The sequence below is a fragment of the Emys orbicularis genome, chromosome 4 (genome assembly GCF_028017835.1).
Source record: "Emys orbicularis isolate rEmyOrb1 chromosome 4, rEmyOrb1.hap1, whole genome shotgun sequence".
Taxonomy (NCBI): domain Eukaryota; kingdom Metazoa; phylum Chordata; order Testudines; family Emydidae; genus Emys; species Emys orbicularis.
The window spans coordinates 63,537,406-63,559,225 of NC_088686.1; the positions used below are offsets into that span (position 1 = coordinate 63,537,406).

The 21,820-nt window shown below is 43.0% G+C and overlaps 1 protein-coding gene across 1 annotated transcript in view; it reads right to left on the minus strand.

Moving 5' to 3' along the window:
* Window positions 1-21,820, minus strand: part of LTK (leukocyte receptor tyrosine kinase) — a 186,747-nt gene that overhangs the window by 68,467 nt on the left and 96,460 nt on the right. Inside the window, exons 3-7 of the mRNA XM_065403647.1 lie at window positions 18,137-18,289; window positions 16,787-17,009; window positions 5,953-6,092; window positions 2,994-3,131; window positions 1,109-1,264 (exon numbers count right to left, since the gene is read on the minus strand). Of these exons, the coding sequence (XP_065259719.1) occupies window positions 1,109-1,264; window positions 2,994-3,131; window positions 5,953-6,092; window positions 16,787-17,009; window positions 18,137-18,289 (810 nt within the window). The remainder of the gene's footprint in view (window positions 1-1,108; window positions 1,265-2,993; window positions 3,132-5,952; window positions 6,093-16,786; window positions 17,010-18,136; window positions 18,290-21,820) is intronic.

Sequence of the window (21,820 nt, forward strand, 5' to 3'; positions counted from 1 at the left end):
AAAAAATGGTGTAAGTTCATCCAGTCAACAAGAAATCTTTGTTGACGGATGTTCGCTTCCTGGATACCCACTGCCTGCTGATTAGAGAGGAAGCTTGTTTAAAAAAAATCTGGCATTTTCTTTTTCATGCATTTGTAAAATAATTTCACAACTTTGTGCTGAAACCTCTGTGACAGAAGGGCATGATAGAGGCTACATTAGGGCTTCAGCATGGATCTCTCACTGAGGTGGTAAACTCAGATACATTGGTGCCCTGAAAACCTCTGGCAAAATGGATTTTAGCAGCATGGGAGCTGAAATCGCAAGACCTTCATTGGGCCATCAGTGAGTGCACCTCAGACAGCACTCCGTCCTACACCTTTCCATACATTGGCCTGTGGGCACAAAAACTGGAATTTACAGTGAGCTCCCCCACAGCTAGTACTCCTACCACATTCTCTCCAGTGATTCTTGCTGGGAGTGACTTGGACTGAACTACCTCTTTCTGGTCCTTTGTCCCCAGAAAGGAAGGTCTAGCTAGGTTCTCAGGAGAAAGAAAAGGACTAAGAGAGAGGAGCAGTGAAGCTGCAATCCTAGGGCCTATCTTATAAAAAGAATTGTGCTAACTCATGGTTCTAAGCCACAGCTAGGGCAGTTTTCAGAGTAGCAGCCGTGTTAGTCTGTATCCGCAAAAAGAACAGGAGTACTTGTGGCACCTTAGAGACGAACAAATGTATTTGAGGATAAGCAGTGTTATCACAAGCGCTTTCTATCCATGCAAGCAAGAGAAAAAACATGCTATATCACGAACGCCCCTAATCTTGGCAGAGAACCTTGAACCAGGATGGGGTGTTTTTGTAGCTGACCTTTGCTAGTTTTTAGCCCTAGTTCATAGAGGGCTCTAGCCTCCCTGTGTGTTACTTCCAAGCTGATGGATGTTCTTTTGGACCTTTTTTATATAGGTCTTTGAACCAGGACTGAAACCACAATGGGCTCAGTTTAAACACAGTCCTAGCTAACGCTGATGAACACAAAGGTGATTTGGTGAGGTGGGCCAAAGAATTTTAAAACCATTTCCCAAAAAACATGTTTGAGACTAGAGAGAGAGAGAGCGCCATGAGGAACATACCTCTGGTGGCTAGCAAGGCAGATCCCATGAATGGAGCTTCTTGTGTCATTTCTTCAAAGCCCCTGATGGACCAGGAGGGAGACGCAGTGTCATTCAATATCCAGCCACAGGAACCCTGCTCAAAAGAACAGTGTGCTCCTTCTGGGAGACTGTCTGCTGGAAAGGATTAGAAAAAATGGGGGTATTTCACACAGATCTGATTAGGGAACAAAAGAGCAAGAAAACTGTAAAGTCAGCTATGGTCACTTTCACTATGTTTCCCTAGGGAGCTACAAAGGTAATACCCTATAGTCTTCTACCAAGAGAGAAGGTGGGTGAGGTAATATATTTTATTGGACCAACTTCTGCTGGTGAAAGAGACAAGCTTTTGAGATTACACAGAGCTCTTCTTCAGGTCAACACTCCATATTAGTCTTCTACCAAGAAATGGCAAAATGGCTTATTAGTTTATTTTCGTGTATAGTAGTCACCATCAAAAAGTCAATACTCATCACTTAGTAGTATGAGAGATACGGCTTTTATTTCTTATTCTAAGTGCAATGGAAAACAGTAGTTCCCGAGAACCCATCATGTGATAACTGTTTGGTGACTGCTTTATGGGATACCAACAGATAGTCCAGGGGTCCCCATGTCCTATGTAAAGATGGTACAATGGCTGATTATAGTAACTGTGAGTAAATTTAGAACAAATAAAATGACACTTCCTCAGTTGGCGTATAGTCAGCCTATGGAATTCTCTACCGTGGTGCATGAGTAAAACACTGTATGTGCATTTTTGAAAGGATAGTTTTCTGACCAATAACATTTGTGGTGATTCTAAGGATGGTCAGTGCTTCCAGCTGATCGGGATAGGGTCTGAAAGAGATTTCTCCCTCCAGTGAGACAGGTGTAAAAAGAAGAGCTTTTGCCTTCCTCTGAAGTAGCAGGAACTGCGCCAGGAAGGATACCAGACTTAGTAGGCTAGTGGTTTGATCCTGTATAGAAAGTCCTATATTCCTCATCCCAGGAGTGCATTCCGTATGGATATCCCAGGTTCAGGTACCCAGTTAAACTAGGTAGACAAAATATATAAGTAATCTCTGTGTGTAATCCATTTAATTAATCTATTTCACTTTCTAAATTATTATTCTTCCTGATGGGCTGAATAGGTAGAAAACAGTTTTTTTAACAATATCAGTCTGGTTTGTAGCTTCTGGTATGCATTTTTGATTAAAATTGTTTCTATATGCACCTGGTGTGTGGGATAGGTATATTTTATTATGTGAATCAATACATACATACAGTGAGTGGTTAGGTTAATCCCAGGTGTCTACTTCTAGTGGTATCTCAGGGGATATATTTCTTGACAAGTTATATGCTACTAGTAGTTGGTAGATGGTATAGTGACCCACAGAAATTTCTGGAGAAATACATCCTAATTCTGACTATAGATTTGGTGGAACACCCTTTTTTCAGTGCTCACATGACCAGCCTAGCTGAGCCGTCTTGGCCGGTTGGCTTTTGTGGTGGGGTGGTTTGACTGATGCAATTGGGATGACAAATGATACTACTAGGGGAATTCTGCCTTCCAAAATTAAAAATTCTGTGCACAATAATTTAAAATTCTGCCTATTTTATTTGTCAAAATAACAAAATATAATCACGCTCCTGCTGTCAGCCCTGAGCCCCAGCCGCCCAGGTCTGACAGCGGGAGCCCCAGTTGAATGTAACAGGTGTGGGCAGGAGTGCTGGGGGGAAAATCACAAATTCTCTGTGAAAAAATAAAATTCTGTGGGGAAGATAACTTCTGCACAAATTCTGCATTGCGGCATGGCACAGAATTCCAGCAGGACTAAAATGAGAAACAACTGAAGGAACTGATTAAGGGAGCGGGTTTCTTACTCACCACATATAGCCTCTTCATCCTCTTTGGCAGGGCAATCACTGTGAAAATCACAGACCTGTAGGTGGCTGACACAGCCGCCGTGTGGGCAGGGGAAAGTGGAGCCCTTGTCGTATGTGGAAAGATCCTTGCTTTCTTTTTCTAAAGGGTACAAAGAAAGAAGCCCAGAGAGAGGAGTCAGCAGAAGGTCTAGAGCAGGGCTTTGGTTTGGATGGTTCCTCAGTCACACTCATGCGCCTTCCCCCTTGCTACATTATAAAGACAATCAGTCCATATAATAATAATAATTATTAATAATAATAAATACTCATTTAATTTCAATGTTTGTGCCAGAAAGTCTCTGAGCCTGTAACAAAATGTCACCGAAAAAGAAGTTAACAAAAAAGCAATGTGGTCCAATGAACAATCAGTAGAATTAGCTTCCAAATGAACCAAACCAGCACCACCTTAGTAATAGTAAATAAACATCTTACAGCCCACCCTAAACCAAAAATTAATCTACAGGCAAAGGGGGGCAGCATTTGAACGGTGCAGACCCTGCACTGAGAAGGCCCTGCTCCCTATTCTCTCAAGACTGTATCATGGGACTGTCAGCAGTTCCAGTGAAGCTGTTCCCAGATGTTGCTAAAGATAGTCCCCCTGATAGACTCTATATCATTTAAGGCTTTCAATAAATGTGAGACCTTGAAATGCATTCCCTGGATAATAGATGATCTTTATGGCTAGTAGATTTAGCACTGGTTTCATAAGATTCCCTTAGGGCACTCGGGTTATCAAATTGACCTGATTTATTGTGTTCTTTCCCAATTCCCTCCCACCATCTCCCCATACTTCTTTGTACTTGCATGATATTCAAAACCACAGCCATGTCTATAAATTATCCTCTCTGGCTTAAATCACTCAAGGTCCCTGCCACAGTGGGGGTTTTATTTTTTGCACACAACACTTCACACACGTAAAACCCATAAATGCTCCAACAGACAAGAAGATTATATCCAAAATTTAGATTTTGTTTAAAAAACATAAAGTAAATAAAACAGAAAAAACTAATAGGATCAGAACATTTTAAAAAGTCAGTGAAAACAGTATTTTGTTGGATATTTGTAAATTTAAAGCTTTTTCTGCAGTTTGCAATCCAGAACCAATAGCATTATGCTAATGCACGAGAACCATAAAACGAAGCTGAATAAGGCCCTGATCCTGCATGCTGCTTTGAGCAAATGGACCCCTGCACCTGTTAGGAGCATCACTGAAGTCAGTGAGGCTCTACACAGGTTTAGGGGTCTGTCTGCATGCAGCACTTAGTAGGATCAGGGCCTATAACTACAAGGTGAAACTGCCCAATTCATTGCCAAACTGAATTAACTATATGAAGTAAAAAGCAGCATACATGGTGGAAAACAAACTAGATTCTAATTGTTCTCTTTTTAATAATCTAAGACAGAGGTTCTTAACTTGGAAGTGCCAAATAGGTTTCACGTAGACAAGACCACCCTCCTTCTCTTTATGACTATATGATGGAGGAGGTCGGGAGCTGGTAAAACCTTTTTCTGTCGGAACATAGGGTCACAGTATGGGAAAGATTGGGAACTACTGATCTCATGTGTTAGTGACACAGGTAAGGGTTTTTTAATCTCAACAATGGCCCTTTAAGTAAAGAAAAAAAATCAAACCTTTATAAACAACACAGACATTTTGTTTTAAATGATTCATGTGTGCTTCTAGGGCTATGTCTACACTGCGGACCGCTGTGCTGCTGTAGGGTCTCCCGTGTAGCCGCTCTTTGCTGGCGGGAGAGAACTTTCTTACAAGCATCATTAAACCACCCCCGACGAGCAGCATTAGCTATGTTGCCAAGAGAGCCTCTCCTGCCAACATAGCACTGTCCACACCAGAACTTTTGTTGGTAAAACTTATGTCCGTCAGGGGTGTGAAAATAAAAGTTTTACAGACAAAAGTGCTAGGGTAGGCAAAGCCCCAGTCTCTGTTAGAGAGACAAGCTGGGTGTGGTAATATCTTTTATTGGGCCAATTTCTGTTGGCGAGACAGACAAGCTTTTGATCTACACAGAGCTCTTCCTCAGATCTGGGAAAGGTCCTAAGAGTGTCCCAGCTAATTACAAGTTTGAACAGATAGTTTAGCAAAAATAGTTACCACATATCCTAAGGGACCATTAAAGGTGAAGTGGCGCATTAAAACCCCTGTCGTCTTAGGACAAAAAACAGGGTTAGAGGGTTACAGATTGCTGTAATAAGCCATAAATCCAGTGTCTTTCTAAATACCATGATTTTTAGTGTCTAGCAAAATTATGAAGCTATGTTCCCAGGCCTGTCTTCTGAAAGTGTTGTGCAGGTTTCCTTTGAGGATGGGGACTGATAGGGCAAATATAGAGTGATCGTTTTGTGAAAAGTGTTCATCCTACAAGTGATATGGTGTTTTTGCCTTTTATTATTTCCCTGGGTGAGTTCATTCAAGAGCATAGTGATTGTCTGGTTTCACCTACATAGCTGTTATTGGGGCATTTAGTGCAATGGATGAGGTACAGCACATGTTGTGATAGGCATGCGTGGGACCCATGGATCTTGAAAGGTGTGTGCAGGTTTTTCCATCTGTAGTTCTGGCAGGGTCTGGTGCCACTTTGAGTTGGTGGGTCCTGGTCTGTGTGGAGCTTGCTTCTGATGATGAGTTTGCAGAGGTTGGGAGGTTGTTTGAAGGCCAGAAGAGTGTGTTTATGAAAGATTTCTTTCAGGATGGGGTCACCATCAAGTATGGTTGTAATGGTTTCATGATACCCTCCATGGATTTTAGCCTGGGGTGGTAGGTGACAACTAGGGGTATGCAGTCAGAGGGGGTTATTGTGGCCTTCTAGATCATACTCAGCAATTTTAGTCAGTGTCCTTTTTTCGTTTCTGGCTACATTCATTTAGATTTTCCAGATCTTGCTAGATGTGTTGGAACCTACCATGGAAGCAGTCCCTGAACTGTAAGGAGCCCAATGCCAATAGCCCAGCCCCTTGTGCTCCACAGGTTGAATACAGCAGGGAGATCTCAAAAGGCCTCTCCACTTCGCCGATCTGAGCCATGAGTACTTTCCACTTCACCCTATAACAAGACAAGAAACAGCAATCACACACATGTTGAGCACCTGGGTACCTCACCTGCTTAGCACCTTTGTAAACCCCACTAGGTGCCTATCTACATCATGAGGCAACTAAATACCTTTAAATATCTGGCCCATGATGCTGGCTCCCTTCCTTGTTTCTAGCTGCTAAATGGCTTTAAAAGACAGCTAAAAATACATAAAATACATTCCTAATATTACATTTCCATGCAAGAAGTTTCTGTGCTAGCCACTGAGATGTAACGTCATTGTCAAAGGTCTATTGGATCACAAAAGGTTGGGAGGTGGTCCACACAAGGGTGAATAGGAGGTTTGCACAAGACACTCAATTAAGATGTGGTGCATACTATGAAAACATGAGAACCCCTGTTATAAGCACACAGAATTGTGTAGAAATGTCAGCAGCTTTAAGTGTTTATGGCCTTTCCCATTTACCTCAGCCTGTGTTAACTGATTATCTACCTAATTCATTGCCAGTGTTTCACATCAACCACACACCCTTTCTCTGTCAGAGGATGCTGCTATCCTTCCCCATCTTCTCTCCCCCACCATCCCTTCGGAGGTTCACCCGCCCCTAATCAAAAGCAGCGCAGCCCTCAGCCCTCTCAGAAGATGAAAATGTTTCCCCTTTTCACACTTTTGGCATTTCATGCAGAATTATAGCTTTCCCAAGATTGTAATATCATTTCATTCCATTTCAGAAATCTCCAGCACTGAAACACAACTCTATTACATCTGCCACAGAGCTACGTAACCAAGAGCCTCCAGCAGTGAGATGTGATTGTTTTACTGCTTATTATATTACAGTATAGCCTCCAGGAATCTTCAGCACTAAGCAAGAAATGCATTTCTCTCTGCCATAACACCACACAAAATCCAAGACCATTCAGCCCTGGAACACAGTGCCACCATTTCCATTATATTACCTGATATACTATAGCCACCATGTTCCTCTGGCACAGAGACACAGCTTTGTTACCTCCACTGTAACACAGCACATTGCCCGCATTCTCCAACTGAGTCACCACTGCATTATCACACCAGAGCAGCCAGGAACCTCTGATACTAAGTCACAATCACATTAGCACCAGTCTGTATTGCAGCAGATCATCCAAGAACCTCCAGCACTGAATCATGACTGCATAACCTCCATTATATATTATAGTACTGTATCCAACAAGCTTCAGCACTGAGACTTGACTCCATTAACTCCACTATACAGTATGACAGCACAGCACCTAGAAACTGCAAGTGATATGTAGCTTTGCATCACTCAGCATGCTTAGGTGTACACCTTGTTCTCAAGGAGCACTGCCCAGGTATTCCCTAGGGCAGCTGTATTCTGACACACACCCTCAGGTCCAAAATCCAACTGCAGCAAGTTCTCTATATGCATAAATATTGCACTTTCTTTGCTTGGTCCTGGTATCCAAACAGGGCCTACTCAGAGCCAATTTAATTTTCTTAATGGAATCAGGAACAAAGCCTTTAGTATATACAGCAGAAGATGGATCATTGAAGCTGGCTTTCAGATAAGCTCAGCCTGGCAATACCTTTACTATTGATTTTACGTCAGGCTAGAGCTCAGTAAACTGGTTAATATTACTACTCTTCTAAATACAGACATTGAAACTGCTGTGTACACTCTTAGGGGCTCTCAGAGCCTGACATGTCTCTGGGCAATTTGCAAGGAAAGAATAAGAGTATGGACCTGCAAACAACTTGATGTTTAATTCAAAACAATTCAGGATGCATTGTGTGGCCCCAGTAATTTCTATTGTTCATCAATATTCTTAGCACTAGGAGGCTTGCAGCCTCTCTGTCTCCCTCTGTTGAACAAAGCCCCTTCCCCCCAATTCTGATCAGTCCCGTCTACTCAATGCCTTACTATCTCCAACAAAGAGAGCTGCTGTTGAATTTCCAGGAACAATATTTAAGAGTCCAGACAACAACTGCTTTATTAAGAATGATGAGTTCAACTACATGAGCAGGAGAGTTGGCATGTTCTCTAAGCTAGAGGGGATAGATTCAGACACAGATGTGACACTATGCTAAATCAGAGAACACCTGAATTAGAAGCATTAGAATTAGAAGCATTATATCAACTATTTCATTTCTCTGGTAGTTGATTGGTGGCTGGTGTGACGAAGGCTACGTGAATAACGTAGCTAAAGTTGACGTACTTAGATCTACTTACTGCAGTGTCTTCACTGCGGTAGGTCGACTGCTGATGCTCCGTTGACTCTGCCTACGCTTCTCACTCTGGTGGAGTACCGGAGTCGACGGGAGAGCGCTCGGTGGTTGATTTATCGCGTCTTCACTAGATGCGATAAATCGACCCCTGCTGGATTGATCGCTCCGGAGGTAAGTGTAGACATGCCCTAAGGGAGTTAGCCAGATGGTGAGTATCTGTACTTCTGTCTTATTGCTATTGATTTACTTTTGGGGGCAAAAAAGGAGAAACTTGTGTGTGCTGGGAACTTGCCACTGAGTTTGGGAGGGCTCCAGGCTACTTTGCTGTGTTTGCTGAAGTTTGGTTGCTGACTGTCTGGGCTAGATCACCCTGCAGTTAGGTGAGTTAGTGCCTGATTCCTAGCAGGGCTCTAGTGGGATTCTTTTAAGGGCCCTAGAAAGGCTCTTTGACGTGACAGCAGAGCAGTTTTTTTGAAAAGGCTAGTGATTAGAGGAGGCTGAGGGAGAGGAGGTAAGTCACTTATTCCAGCTGTGTGTGGGGCCCAGGCTTTAAAAACTATGCAGACTCCTACCTGAGAGACTGAAGTAGTGAGCCAGCTGGGTTTAGCAGCAGGGGAAGGCAGGGAGGTAGGGTTTGGGTCAATTTACAGGTACTCTGCAAGGAAGAACCTGCAATGGGAGGAAAACGGCATATCGCCAACAGCACTGCTTGTTCTTCCTCTGCCTGCACCTGTGGGGGCCCTGGCCAGACAGGCATCCTGGCCCTGGAGGCTTCTACCCAGGCACTGGTCTTGACTTGCTGGGCATGGGTCCTGCATGTCCCTGATGAAGAAAGCCAGGCAGGGGAAGCCAGCTGGTGTGAGAGGTGCCTGTTGGTGGAATCCCTCAGGAAGTAGGTAAGAAAGCTGCAGGAGGAGATGGCTCATTGGTGTAGCATCCAGGAGCAGGAGGACGTCATCAATAGGATGCATATGGAGACATCCAGGATGGAGGATGCTAACCAGCTACAGATGGCTACAGCGGCCCCCAATGAGGAAGGAGACCCAGCTGCTCTAAGGGAAGGAGACTGGTTGCTGGCCACCTCGAGCTGTAGGCAGCACTTCACTCCCCAATCCAGTTCCCCATTGCAACATGGTCAAGAACTGGGACTGGAAAAAGGAGGTGAGGAGCAGACCCCAATGGCTGAAGAAGAGGAGCCACCTGCCCCCAAATCCAGGAGGCTCATGGCCACCATAAGCAAGAGGAAGAAACACAGAGTGGAGTTATTAAGGACTCCCTTCTGAATGGGATAGAGGCATCCATCTGCTGACCTGACTTCCTGTCCTTACAGGTGCGCTGCCTGCATGAAGCCTGCATCCAAGACATTACAGAAAGATTTCTGGAGCTCATCTGTTCTTCTTACCACTATCCCATGCTGCTCATTCACATGGGTACTAGTGATACTGTCAAGTATAAACCTGAGCAGATCAACAGTGACTACAAGGCTCTGGGAGCAAGGGTGAAGGAGTCAGGGGTGCAGGTGGTGTTTTTGTCAATCCTTCCAGTTGAGAGTAAGGGCCCAGGCAGGGATGATGACATCCTGGGTGTCAATGGGAGGGTTTTGGCTTCCTCAATCATGAGATGCTGTTCCAGGAAGGAAGACTGCTGGGAAGAAATGGGGTCCACCTGACTACAAAGGGGAAGAGCATTTTTGCACAGTGACTCGCCAATCTAGTAAAGAGGATTTTAAATTAGGTTCAAAGGAGGCAGGTGGCAAAAGCCCACAGGTAAGTATAAAAAAAGGTGGAATTAACAGAGAACTAAGTGTTGGGGGGTAAATGGAAAATTACAGTTGGGTTGTAGGAGCAACAAGAGGGATAACAGTGATGGAATCTGCTCATCATCTTAGATATCTATACACAAATGCAAGGCGCATCTGGAATAAACAGGAAGTAATGGAATTATTAGTACATGAGCTAAATTATGACTTAGTTGGCATCACAGAGACTTGGGATAAATCTCATGACTGGAATATAAATCTCATGAGGGGGGATAGCTTGTTCAGGAAGGACAGGCAGGGAAAAAAGGGAGGACATATTGCATTATGTATCAATATATACACTTGTTCTGAGGCGCAGAAGGTGGTCAGGGGCAGAAGAGTTGACAGTCTCTGGGTGAAGAAAAAGGGTAAAAACCAGGGACAGTATCATGGTAGGGGGTCTACTGTAAACCACCAAATTAGGAAGAGGCGATGGATGAGGAGATGAAACAATATTAAAGGCACAACAGCAAACTATCCAAATGTGAAGGAAAGATAGGAAGAATTGTAAGAGGCCGATATGGCTCCATCAGGAGCTCTTTTAATGACCTGAAAATCAAAAAAGAATCCTACAAAAAATGGAAATGGACAAATTGCTAAGGATGATTACAAAAGAATAGCACAAGCATTTAGGGACAAAATCAGAAAGGCCAAGGCACAAAGTGAGTTACACCTAACAAGGGACATAAAAGGCAGTAAGGAGCGGTTCTATACATACATTAGGAGCAAGAGAAAGACTAAGGGAAAGGCCAGAGTGAAGGAGTTGGGGGCACAGGTGGTGTTTTCATCCTCTACTTAGCAAGGAAGGGAAGTTAATCATGGACAACATCAAGAAGGCTGAAGTGTTAAATGTCTAATTTTGCTTCAGTCTTCACTAAAAAGGTAAATTGTGACCAGATACTTACCACAATTAATATTAACAACAAAGAGGAAAGAACACAAGCCAAAATAGGGAAAGAACAGGATAAAGAACATTTAGGAAAGTTGGAAATATTGAAGTCAGCAGGGCCTGATGAAATTCACCTTAGCATATTTAAGGAACTAGCTGAAGCAATCACAGAACCATTAGCAATTTTCTTTGAGAATTCATGGACAGTGGGTGAGTTCCCAGGGGGCTGGAGAAGGGCTAACATAGTTCCTATTTTTAAAAATGGGAACAAAGAGGAACTGTGGAATTCTAGACCAGTCAGCCTAACTTTGATACCTGGAAAGACATTGGAACAAATTATTAAACAATCAGTCTGTGAACATCTAGAGGATGATAGTGCTATAAATAATAGCTAACTTAGATTTGTGAAGAACAAATAATACCACCAAACTAATTTCCTTATTGGACAGGGTTACTGGCCTACTGAATAGGAGAGAAGCAGTAAATGTGATATATCTTGATTTTAGTAAGGCTTTTGACACAGTCCCACATGACATTTTCATAAGCAAACTAAGGAGAGAGTCCAGAGGAAAGCAACAAGCAATGATAAAACATTTAGAAAATTTAGCCTATGAGGAAAGATTTAAAAAACTGGGCATGTTTAGTACTGAGAAAAGCAGATTGAGGAAGGAGTTGATAACAGACTTCAGATATGTTAAGAGGTGTTATAAAGACAATGATCATCAATTGTTCTCCATGTCAGCTGAAGGTAGGACAAGAAATAATGGGCTTAATCTGAAGCAAGGGAGATTTAGGTTAGATATTAGGAAAAACTTTCTAACTCTAAGGATAGTTAATACTGGAATAGGCTTCCAAAGGAGGTTGTGGAATCCCATCATTGGAGGTTTTTAAGAACAGATTAGACAAACACCTGTCAGGGATGGTCTAGGTATACTTAGCCCTACCTCAGTGCAGGTGACTGGATTACATGATCTCTCGAGCTCTTTCCAGTCCTACATTTCTATGATTCTAAGATTGCTTCAGGACTTCAGAATTTATTCAGAGATGACCTAAAGTATGAGAGGCTCTCTAGACAAAGATGTCAAACATCAATCCATCTCAGGTTCAGATTTGTCTCCTCTTAGGAATTGTACCCAAAGTCCATTTCAGAGAGGCACAGAAATCCAAGTTCCATTTCTTCTCCTGTCAGGGATTGTAGCACTGAGATCCAGTTCTAGCTCATTTCCTCCCTGAGGCTACACCCAGGGTCCATTCCAGGTTGCCACTGATTTAATCTCCTTGTTACAAGTGAACTAAGAGATTGAGGGAGTTTTCTCCATATCTGATCCTAGGGCAGACTTTGTTATTGGATAGCTTTCACTTTGGACAGTTTCCATTAAGTAGCAGAGTGTTGACCCACATGACCAGAATGTAATAGATTCTAGGTATATTGGAGGCACCAACCCGAGATAAGCCTTATTTAAGTAGCAGAGAGCTGTTGCTGGTGTGGATTATGGACCTGCTTCTATAGTCCTGCAATTTACATTCACACATAGGGCAAGATCCAGCATCTAACTCCAGCAGTAACTTCTGGTATCTGATATCTGAGTGAGGATTATTGTCCCTTTAATGGTGTTGATCAATAATCAGGAATATGGGAATTCCTATACTAGAACAAACAAGATTTGTTTGCTCTAGTACCTTGCCTCCTATTGTGGCCAATGCCTAATATTTTAGAGGAAGAGGAAAAAATGAACACAATACACCTGGATATTTGAGCATTACTATACCATCGAAGAGAAAAGCACTTCCTGGCCCCAGCTAGTGGTCATCTTTTGCCCTGAAGAATGAGGATTAGCAGCTCCTCTTTATTCTAAATAGTGCTACTACCGATGCTATTTTAGGGTTTTCACCTATGCTGTTAAATTTAGACCAGGGACTTTGATGTTTGGTTTGTTCCAGCCGTCTCTCTTCTCCATTTTTTCACCAGAAAGCTTTTACCAGAGACTGATCTGAAATGTGGGTAGGACAGACAGAACAGTAGCTTCAGCACTACCAATCTGAGGATGGTTCACCAAGCCGAGAGCTGAGCACCAATCAGAAAAGCACTTCCTTCTCATGCATAATATACAAATGTAGGACAGAGCAGAATCCTAGGGGAAAAGCACCATTGATGAATTCAGAACGAAGAGCTGAATATTATAGCAGACCCCCAGAAGCAGAAAGAGAAGAACCCAGTGAAGTGTTCTATCTGGAATTGGGGATTGGGTATGGCTTGACAACAGGGGTGAGGATTATGGGGAAGGGCTGAGGTAGGCTTTTCTTTGGTTTCTGCCCACCTGAAAAGGTAGGAGTGCTAATTTTTTCTTCATACAAGTTAATAATCATCCCTCAACAATATCACGTGGTAATGAGTGCCATAGGTTAATGATATGCTGCCTTATCCCTACACTATCATTTGCTCATTGTACTTCCTGTTCTACTCCTAACAGTACAGTATTGTTTAGAAGCAGACAAAAACATTTAAAAATCCCAAACCCTCCAAAAATCCAATTACTTCAGGCTGGTCTTCCTGTCAATTGATAGCACAGGCCTTCAGATATAAAAGAGAAAGCTGGTCTTGGGCCATGTGCCTGCCATGGAGAAGCTAGATCAATATGCAATAATGATTCTTATTTGTTCTGCTACACACACTAAAATAAGTTTCCTTTGTCCACCCTGGACTTGTGTAGAGATTTTTTAAATCAATCCATTGTAAAAGAAAAAGAAAGGAATCATATTTTTTCCAAGAGTCTTTAATTCCATCCCCTTGTTTTCCCTCTTCCACGTATTTTAAACATGACTGAAGTATATTACATATTTTAGATGTCTTTAAACCTAAGCCCCTGACCATCTATGATTGTTACAGGTCCCTTCGAGCTTTTCACTCCTTTCAGGAGAGCAAAGGTATTAACCCCAATGTCCTGACAAATTTCCAACTGAGCAAATTAGGTTCTACCTACTTAAATTCCACTGCTATTTTAATTAGAGAGGACGATCTTAGCTTCATCTCCTAAAGCTGTTGTGGCAGTCTTCAGGTAAGCTATTGAACAGCTGCTATTTTCCATTCCAGAGATAGCTGCATGTCAGTGATGGGTGAAGTGATCACTATTGATACTGAACAGCTAGGTACTTGTGAGGAGCACTCACTCACTCACTCACTCACTCACTCACTCATTTAATAATAAGCAGAAATGGACTTGTGAATCTAGCTGCCTCGGCCAGCAGAGACTAGTCACATGCCTGAAGTGGCATGGGCAGTCTCTGGGGATAAGAATGACACCAGAAGGCAACTTTTTCCCTGCTACATTGGCAAGGAGACATCTGGAGGGGGAAGGGCCCACCTAGAAAGGAAGTGAGTAAGAACTGAAAATAGGAGAGGAAGGGATTTGAGGGTTAAAAATTAAATTTTTAATCAAACTTTGCTGTCTTTGGCTCACCAGAACAAGAGTCTTGGCTGGGTATCTCTATAGCAGGGGTAGGCAACCTATGGCACATGTGCCGAAGGTGGCACGCGAGCTGATTTTCAGTGGCACTCACACTGCCTGGGTCCTGGCCACCGGTCCAGGGGGCTCTGCATTTTAATTTAATGTTAAATGACGCTTCTTAAACATTTTAAAAACCTTATTTACTTTACATACAACAATAGTTTAGTTAAATATTATAGACTTATAGAAAGAGACTTTCTAAAAACATTAAAATGTATGACTGGCACGCGAAACCTTAAATTAGAGTGAATAAATGAAGACTCGGTACACCACTTCTGAAAGGTTGCCGACCCCTGCTCTATAGCAACAAAAGGTGGTGCCAGGGAATTCAAGGAAAACAAGAGCAAGGATCTGTTGGTGGAATTCTCCATGGGAGCCAATCAGGTGATATAAACAAAGAGCTTACAGTCAGCGTACTTAACCCATGCCCCTCAAAGGCAGGGAGGAGGAAAGGATAGCAAGCACAAGGAAGATTGCAAATGAACATCCATGTGGGCTCCCCTCTCTCTCTTTCTCTGTTAGAACTCAGTCTCCCTGTTGCACTTCAAGGCACCCTCTTGGTTCCCATCTCATGTGCATTCTGACACAGCCAGGAATGAAAAAGCAACCGTGGGGAAGACCAAACTAAGGAACATCCAAGCTAAGGTTTGGTATTGCCGAATTTTCTTATCTGCTTTCTCTTCCTCTCTCTTTCTACGCTATCTCTTCTACCCTGCCCAGAGCTTTACAGATAGACCAGAAGCAAATACCCGTGAACTCTGGGAAAAGTCTGGATCAGCACTGGGAACTGAACGTTGTGACTCAGGCTCTACTGTTAGACCTAGCTTATCAACCCAGGGAGGCATCTCAGAAAAGAGCAGCCTTTGAAAAGAAAGAAGACGTAGAATTTTTCATTCATGGCTGAAGCATTAGGGGCCAGATGCTTGGCTCCAGTACAGCCCCTGTTGAACCCTCTAGCATTGTGAAGGCCTAACCAGTTACCAGATGATTTTCATAGCAAATGGGGAGCCTTTGGGTGATGGACAGCTGGTTAGTGGCTCTGTAGATGTTCAACAATTTGGGGATGACGCCCAAACTCAGTGGGACATTTTGCATTTTGGAGGTAGAAGAATAGTGGCCCCACTATGCTTGATCTGTGAGAAAGGATCTGTGGCCTTTCAGGGCGTTTCTATTCACCCTGGAAGTTTCTTGGTGGTGATGACTGATGGTATCAACTGTTGCTGATGGTCCAACAGGATGAGTATGGATGTATTTCCTTTAACTATGGAGACTGTTTTTTGGGTAACACTCCCTCTGCCAAAAGTTCACCCACACCAATAGTGGCTGAGGACTATGCTGCCGGAGTATCAGACTGCATGCTTTGCCCAGGAATGTGCACTGACAATCCTTTTCAAGCAGATACTGGTGGTAAGAGGGGAAGAATGATGATAGTTAAAACTACACCAAACCATGTGAAATTTAGCTCTTATGACCAGGATAACCCATGACATTGCTTAGAGAAATCAGCCCATTACTGAGGGAGCATTTTGGACTCAGTAGATTTGAGGCCAATAATCTCAGCAACAGTAAGTGAATCAGATGAAATAGGGGCATCATTACCTACTGAAGCTTTGGGAGGAAGCTAATAAATGAAATTAATAGGCAGCAGGTTTAAAACAAACAAAAGGAAGTATTTTTTCCACACAACACATAGTCAACCTGTGAAACTCCTTGCCAGAGGGTATTGTGAAGGCCAAGATTATAACAGAGTTCAAAAAAGAACTAGATACATTCATGGAGGATAGGTCCATCAATGGCTATTTGCCAGGATGGGCAGGGATGGTGACCCTAGCCTCTGTTTGCCAGAAGCTGGGAGTGGATGACAGGAGATGGATCACTTGATGTTTACCTATTCTGTTCATTCCCTCTGGGGCACCTGGCATTGGCCACTGTTGGAAGACAGTACACTGGGCTAGATGGACCTTTGGTCTGACCCAGTATGGGCCATTCTTATGATCTTATGTAAGTGTAACCCACTGGTCAAGTGTATGTTATACATCCTCTTCTGTGTCTTATCCCCAGAGGATGAGAGTCTGTTACAGCCAGCAGCTATGGAGGCTAGCTCTTTAGATCAAGCTGTGGAGACTCATGCGTTTAGCTCTGGAGGGTCTCAGTTCAGTCCTCAGAGTTGGCCATCACAGAATCAGTGACTTTGTGGAGAGAGAAGTGGAGCAGACTTTGCTAGAAGCAATGCCCTAAGGGAACTGCCCCTCAGGCAACATTTAAGTGGCTGCAGGTAGCTAGCCTTACCAGGTGTTCTCCTCTTGCCCAGCTCTCAGAGGGATGATTATGTTCCGGTTTGTCTCCACATGTCGGATTTCAACTGTGAATCCCTGGAGAGGAGGAGCAGTGTCCTGTGAATATATGGCCAGCTCCAGCAAGCAGGACTCCACACTCCATGGCAGGATGGGGCTATGCAGACTGAACTCACATCTATCCAAGAACCTGCTGGTGTTCAGGAGGAGAATGTGGCCTGAAGGAAAGAAGGGAAGAGTACAAGGGGAGAAGACATAAAAAGAGGAAACAAGAGGAAAGAGGGATTGAAAGAAGCAGTGGTGAAAAAGAAGGAGAGGAGAAGAAAAGACAAGAAAAAAGTAGAGAGGATAAAAAGAAGTGAAAGAAAAATTAAGTTTAAAAAGAAAGAAAATAAGTAGAGAATAGATCAAGAGAGAGAGAGAGGAGAGAAGAAGGGAAAAGAGAGGAAAAGAAACCAAGGAGAGAGAGAGAAGGAAAAAGAAGGGAGGAGGCAATAGATATAATACTGGTTAGACACGAGTGAGCGCACAAATATGAGGAGTCAGCTTAGCCTTGTCAAAGGGCTGAATTTCCTGGGACTCTCACCCTCTGTAGTTAAAAGTGGCTTCTTCTGACTGTGGTGGAAACAAAGCTAATTCACAAAGGGCCTGAATCTGGCCCACTGAAGTCGGCGTGAACCTCTCATTTCAATGGGAGCAGGACTGGACCATAAGAACATAAAAAGTATGGGCCAAATCCCAAGAGGTGATGAATAACGGTGAAAAGTGCTGAGCATCTTCAATTCCCATTAAAGGCAAAGTGAGCTGAAAGGGCTTGGAATACTGCAGACTTGGCCCCCTTCAAAACCGATTAGCTATACCAGGAGTTGAATTTCCCCAGCTTTTCTAAGGGTCTGGAAGTAGCTACCTACGGAAGTAGCTACACTGCACTGCTGACGAAAGAGAAGTGACTTGCCAATAACTGTGGTTCTTTGAGAGTGTTGCCTTTGCATTTCAAATGTTACAGTATGTGCATTGTATAAAAATGGGCTGTGTTAAATACGTATCAAGTTTCACATTGTACATTGCAGTATGAGCAAGGCTGCCACACAGTAAATATTCCATACATCTATGCAACATGCTCAAGTCTAGTGTTTGATAAATATATGGAAAAATCAATGGCTTTTTTAATATACACATGATTCTTAGTGGTGTGTTCTCTAGAGTTTAGAGCGGAATTTCATGATGGTTTCATGAAAGTAGGTATAGTCTATGTGGCAATCGGAGAGAGACATGGAAGGATGGCCATAGACATCTGTGTGTGCATATGTGTATCCCTTTGGGAATGAACTGGAAGTTTGTCTACCTTCTTTGTCTCCTCTGGATGAATGGTTTTCCAGAACTTGACCCTGCTGCTGTGGCACCAAGGCACTCATTGAAGATAGCACCCAGTCTGGTTTTCCGGAGGTGTCCGTAGATGTTACCCAGGAGCAGATGGACCCATAGGTACAAGAGGTTTCTGGGATGAGAAACAGAGAGAGAACTTTTCACTGGTGTGCCACCTGGCTCCAGGGAGGGTGTCAGCCAGGATGTTAATGAGCAGATCTAGATTCATAGGTTCAGCCATACATTCTAAGGCCAGAAGTATCTATAGTGACCATATAGCCTGACCTCCTGTATGACACAGGCCAGAGAACTTCCCCAAAATAATTCCTAGAACACCTCTTTTAGAAAAACTACCTTAATTGAAAAATCACCAGTAATGGAGAATCCACTGTGACCCGTGGTAAATTGTTCCAATGGTTAATTACTCTCACTGTTAAAAACTTATGCCTTATTTCCAGTCCGAATTTGTCTCGCTTCAACTTCCAGTCATTGGATCATGTTACAGCTTTTGCTACTAGACTGAAGAGCCTATTATCAAATATTTGTTCCCCATGTAGGTACTTATAGATAGTGATCAAGTCACCCCTTGACCTTCTCTTTGTTAACCTAAATAGACTAAGCTCCTGGCATATATCACTATAAGGCATGTTTTCTAATTCTTAAATCATCCTCATGGCTCTTCTTTGAACCCTCTGCAATTTATCAACAAAATAGTCTGCGACATCTCAGCTAAAAAGGAACTGTCAGAGGGAAGAGAGGAAGCTGTCCATGGATAAGAGTGATGGAGATTCTCACCTGATGTGGGGGAAAGGCCAACCTAGGAAAACAGCCCTGGACCTCTTTGGCCAGTGTAAATCAGCATACTTCTACTGAAGTCAGTGGAGCTAAACCAGTTTACAGCTGTGGAGGATCTGGCCCACTTGTAAGTACAATCCTGAACAAGAGTGACATCCAACATAGCAAAGGAATGGAAAGAGGATGGAGAAAGACCCCTCTCATTGTGGGACACAGAACTCAGGAAGTTCTCAAATAGAAATGCTGAGGGTATGTTTACACCGCTGAAACTCAGCGAGACGAGTGGGTCTTGGAGCCTGGGTTCCAGCCTGAGCAGAAACGTCCACACTGCTGCTCTAGCCCCGCAGGCTGAGCCCCAGAAGCCCGAGTCAATTGACCTGAGTTCTGAGACTTGATACCAGAGGTTTTTCTTTGTCGTGTAGACATATCTTAAGGGTTGCAAAATGGACGTCCTTCAGAACAGTTTCACCATCTCTAAGATGAGGAAGGGAGAACCCCTACTGACTGGAACCATGCAGCCCATTCACAGTACTGAGAGCAGCACAGTATCCTGGCCAAGTTATTTTTCATAATCAGCATATTATAAACCAGCAAAGAACTAATTCACAGCTGCCTTATCAATCTGATACAAGCTCCTGGCAGGGACATCAGCTGCATAATGCTCTCACTCACACATATGCACAGTGAGATGAATAAGTATTGCAGGCTGATATTCATTCAGGTGGTAATTATTATTATAGCATCTAGAGGCCTCAGGGGCTGTATATATACATAGTAAGTCCCAGATCCTCAAAGTTATTTAGGCTCCTAATGCCCATTTAAATCAATGGGAGTTAGGTGCCTAAATACCTTTGAAGATCTGGGCCTATAAGACTAAGCATTGGTGTCTGGGTGATATTCGGGCCTTACAAATGTGAATAGCACCCTATTTTCTACTTCTCAATGAGGGACCCAGTCCTAGGAAGGAAGGACAATAGGAACCAGTCTCTAGGGAGAGAATTAAAGTTGGGGACCGTATGTGAAGGGTGGGCAACAAAGAGCAGGGTAGAATTCAAGTTGGTTTGGTCCCTTAAGTGAGAATCTGCTAACTATTTTTGTTGGTTTAGATTTCCAGCCGTATCCATACATACTAAGGTTTTCCTGTGGGAATTTACGTGACTAACAACATAAGAACTGCCATACAGGGCCAGATCAATGGTCCATCTAGCCCAGTATCCTGTCTCCGATAGTGGCCAGTACCAGAGCTACAGGGAAAGTGTACAGAAAAGGGAAGCTGGAGTGATTCACCCCTATCTTCTCCTCCCAGCTTCTGGCAGTCAGAGGTTTAAGGTTACCCAGAGCATGGGGTTGCATCCCTGGCTGTTTTAACTAATATCCACTGATGGGCCTATCCTTCATAAACTTATCAAGTTCTTTTTTGAAGTCAGTTATACTTTTGGCCATCACCACATCCCATGGCAATGAGTTCCACAGGTTAATTGTGCATTGTGTGAAAAAGTACTTCCTTTTGTTTGTATTAAACCTGCAGCCTATTAATTTTATCGGGTGACCCCTGTTTTTTGTATCATGGGAAAGGGTGAGTAACACTTCTCCATTCACTTTATGCACACAATTCACAATTTTTTAGCCCTGTATCATATCCCCTCTTATTTGTCTCTTTTCTAAGCTGACCAGCTCTAGTCTTTCTAGCATCTCCTCATATGGAGGCCATCTATGTCCTTGATCAGCTTTGTTGCCCTTCTCTAAACCTTTTCCAATTCCACTATACCCTTTTTGAGATGGGGTGATAAGAACTGGACACAAGGTATGGGCGCACCATGGATTTATATCACGACATTATGATATTATTTTTTAACCCTTTCCTAATAGTTCCTAACACACTGTTAGACTTTTTGATCACTGCTGCACACTGAGCTGAAGTTTTCACAGAACTATCCACAGTGACTTCAAGATCTCTTTCTTCAGTGTTAACAGCTAATTTAGAACCCATCATTATATATGTGTAGTTGGGATTATTTCTTCCAATGTGCATCACTTCGCATTGATCAATGTTCAGTTTCATCTGCCATTTTGTCACTCAGTCACCCAGTTTTCTGAGATCCCCCTGTAACGCTTCACAGTCAGCTTTGGACTGAACTATCTTGAATAACTGTATCATCTGCAAACTTTGCCACTTCATTATTCACTAGGGTGACCAGATGTCCCGATTTTATAGGGACAGTCCTGATATTCGGGGCTTTTTCTTATATAGGTACCTATTGCCCCCCACCCCCATCCTGATTTTTCACACTTGCTATCTGGTCACCCTACTATTCCCTCCTTTTTCCAGATTATTAATGAACATCATGAACAGCACAGGTCCCAGTACAGATCCTTATTGGAACCTGCTGTGTATCTCTCTCCATTGTGAAAACTGACCATTTATTCTTATCCTTTGTTTCCTATCTTTTACCCATTACTGATCCATGAGACCTTCCCTCTAATCTCACAACTCCTTCGTTTCCTTAAGAGCCTTTGATGAGGGACATTGTCAAAAGCTTTCTGAAAATCAAAACACACTATACTGACCAGATCACCCTTATCCACATGCTTGTTGACAGCCTCAAAGAATTAAAATAGACTAGTGAGGTATGACTTCCCTTTACTCAACCAGTGTTGACTCTTCCCCAACAAATTGTGTTTATCTTTCTGTCTGATAATTCTGTTCTTTACTATAGTTTCTACCAATCTGCCCAGTACTGAAGTCAGACTCACTGGCCTTTAATTGCCCGGATCACCTCAGGAACCCTTTTTAAAAATCGGCATTATATTAGCTGCCTTCCAGTCATCTGGTAAAGAGTCTTCTTTCAGCGATCGTTTACATATTACA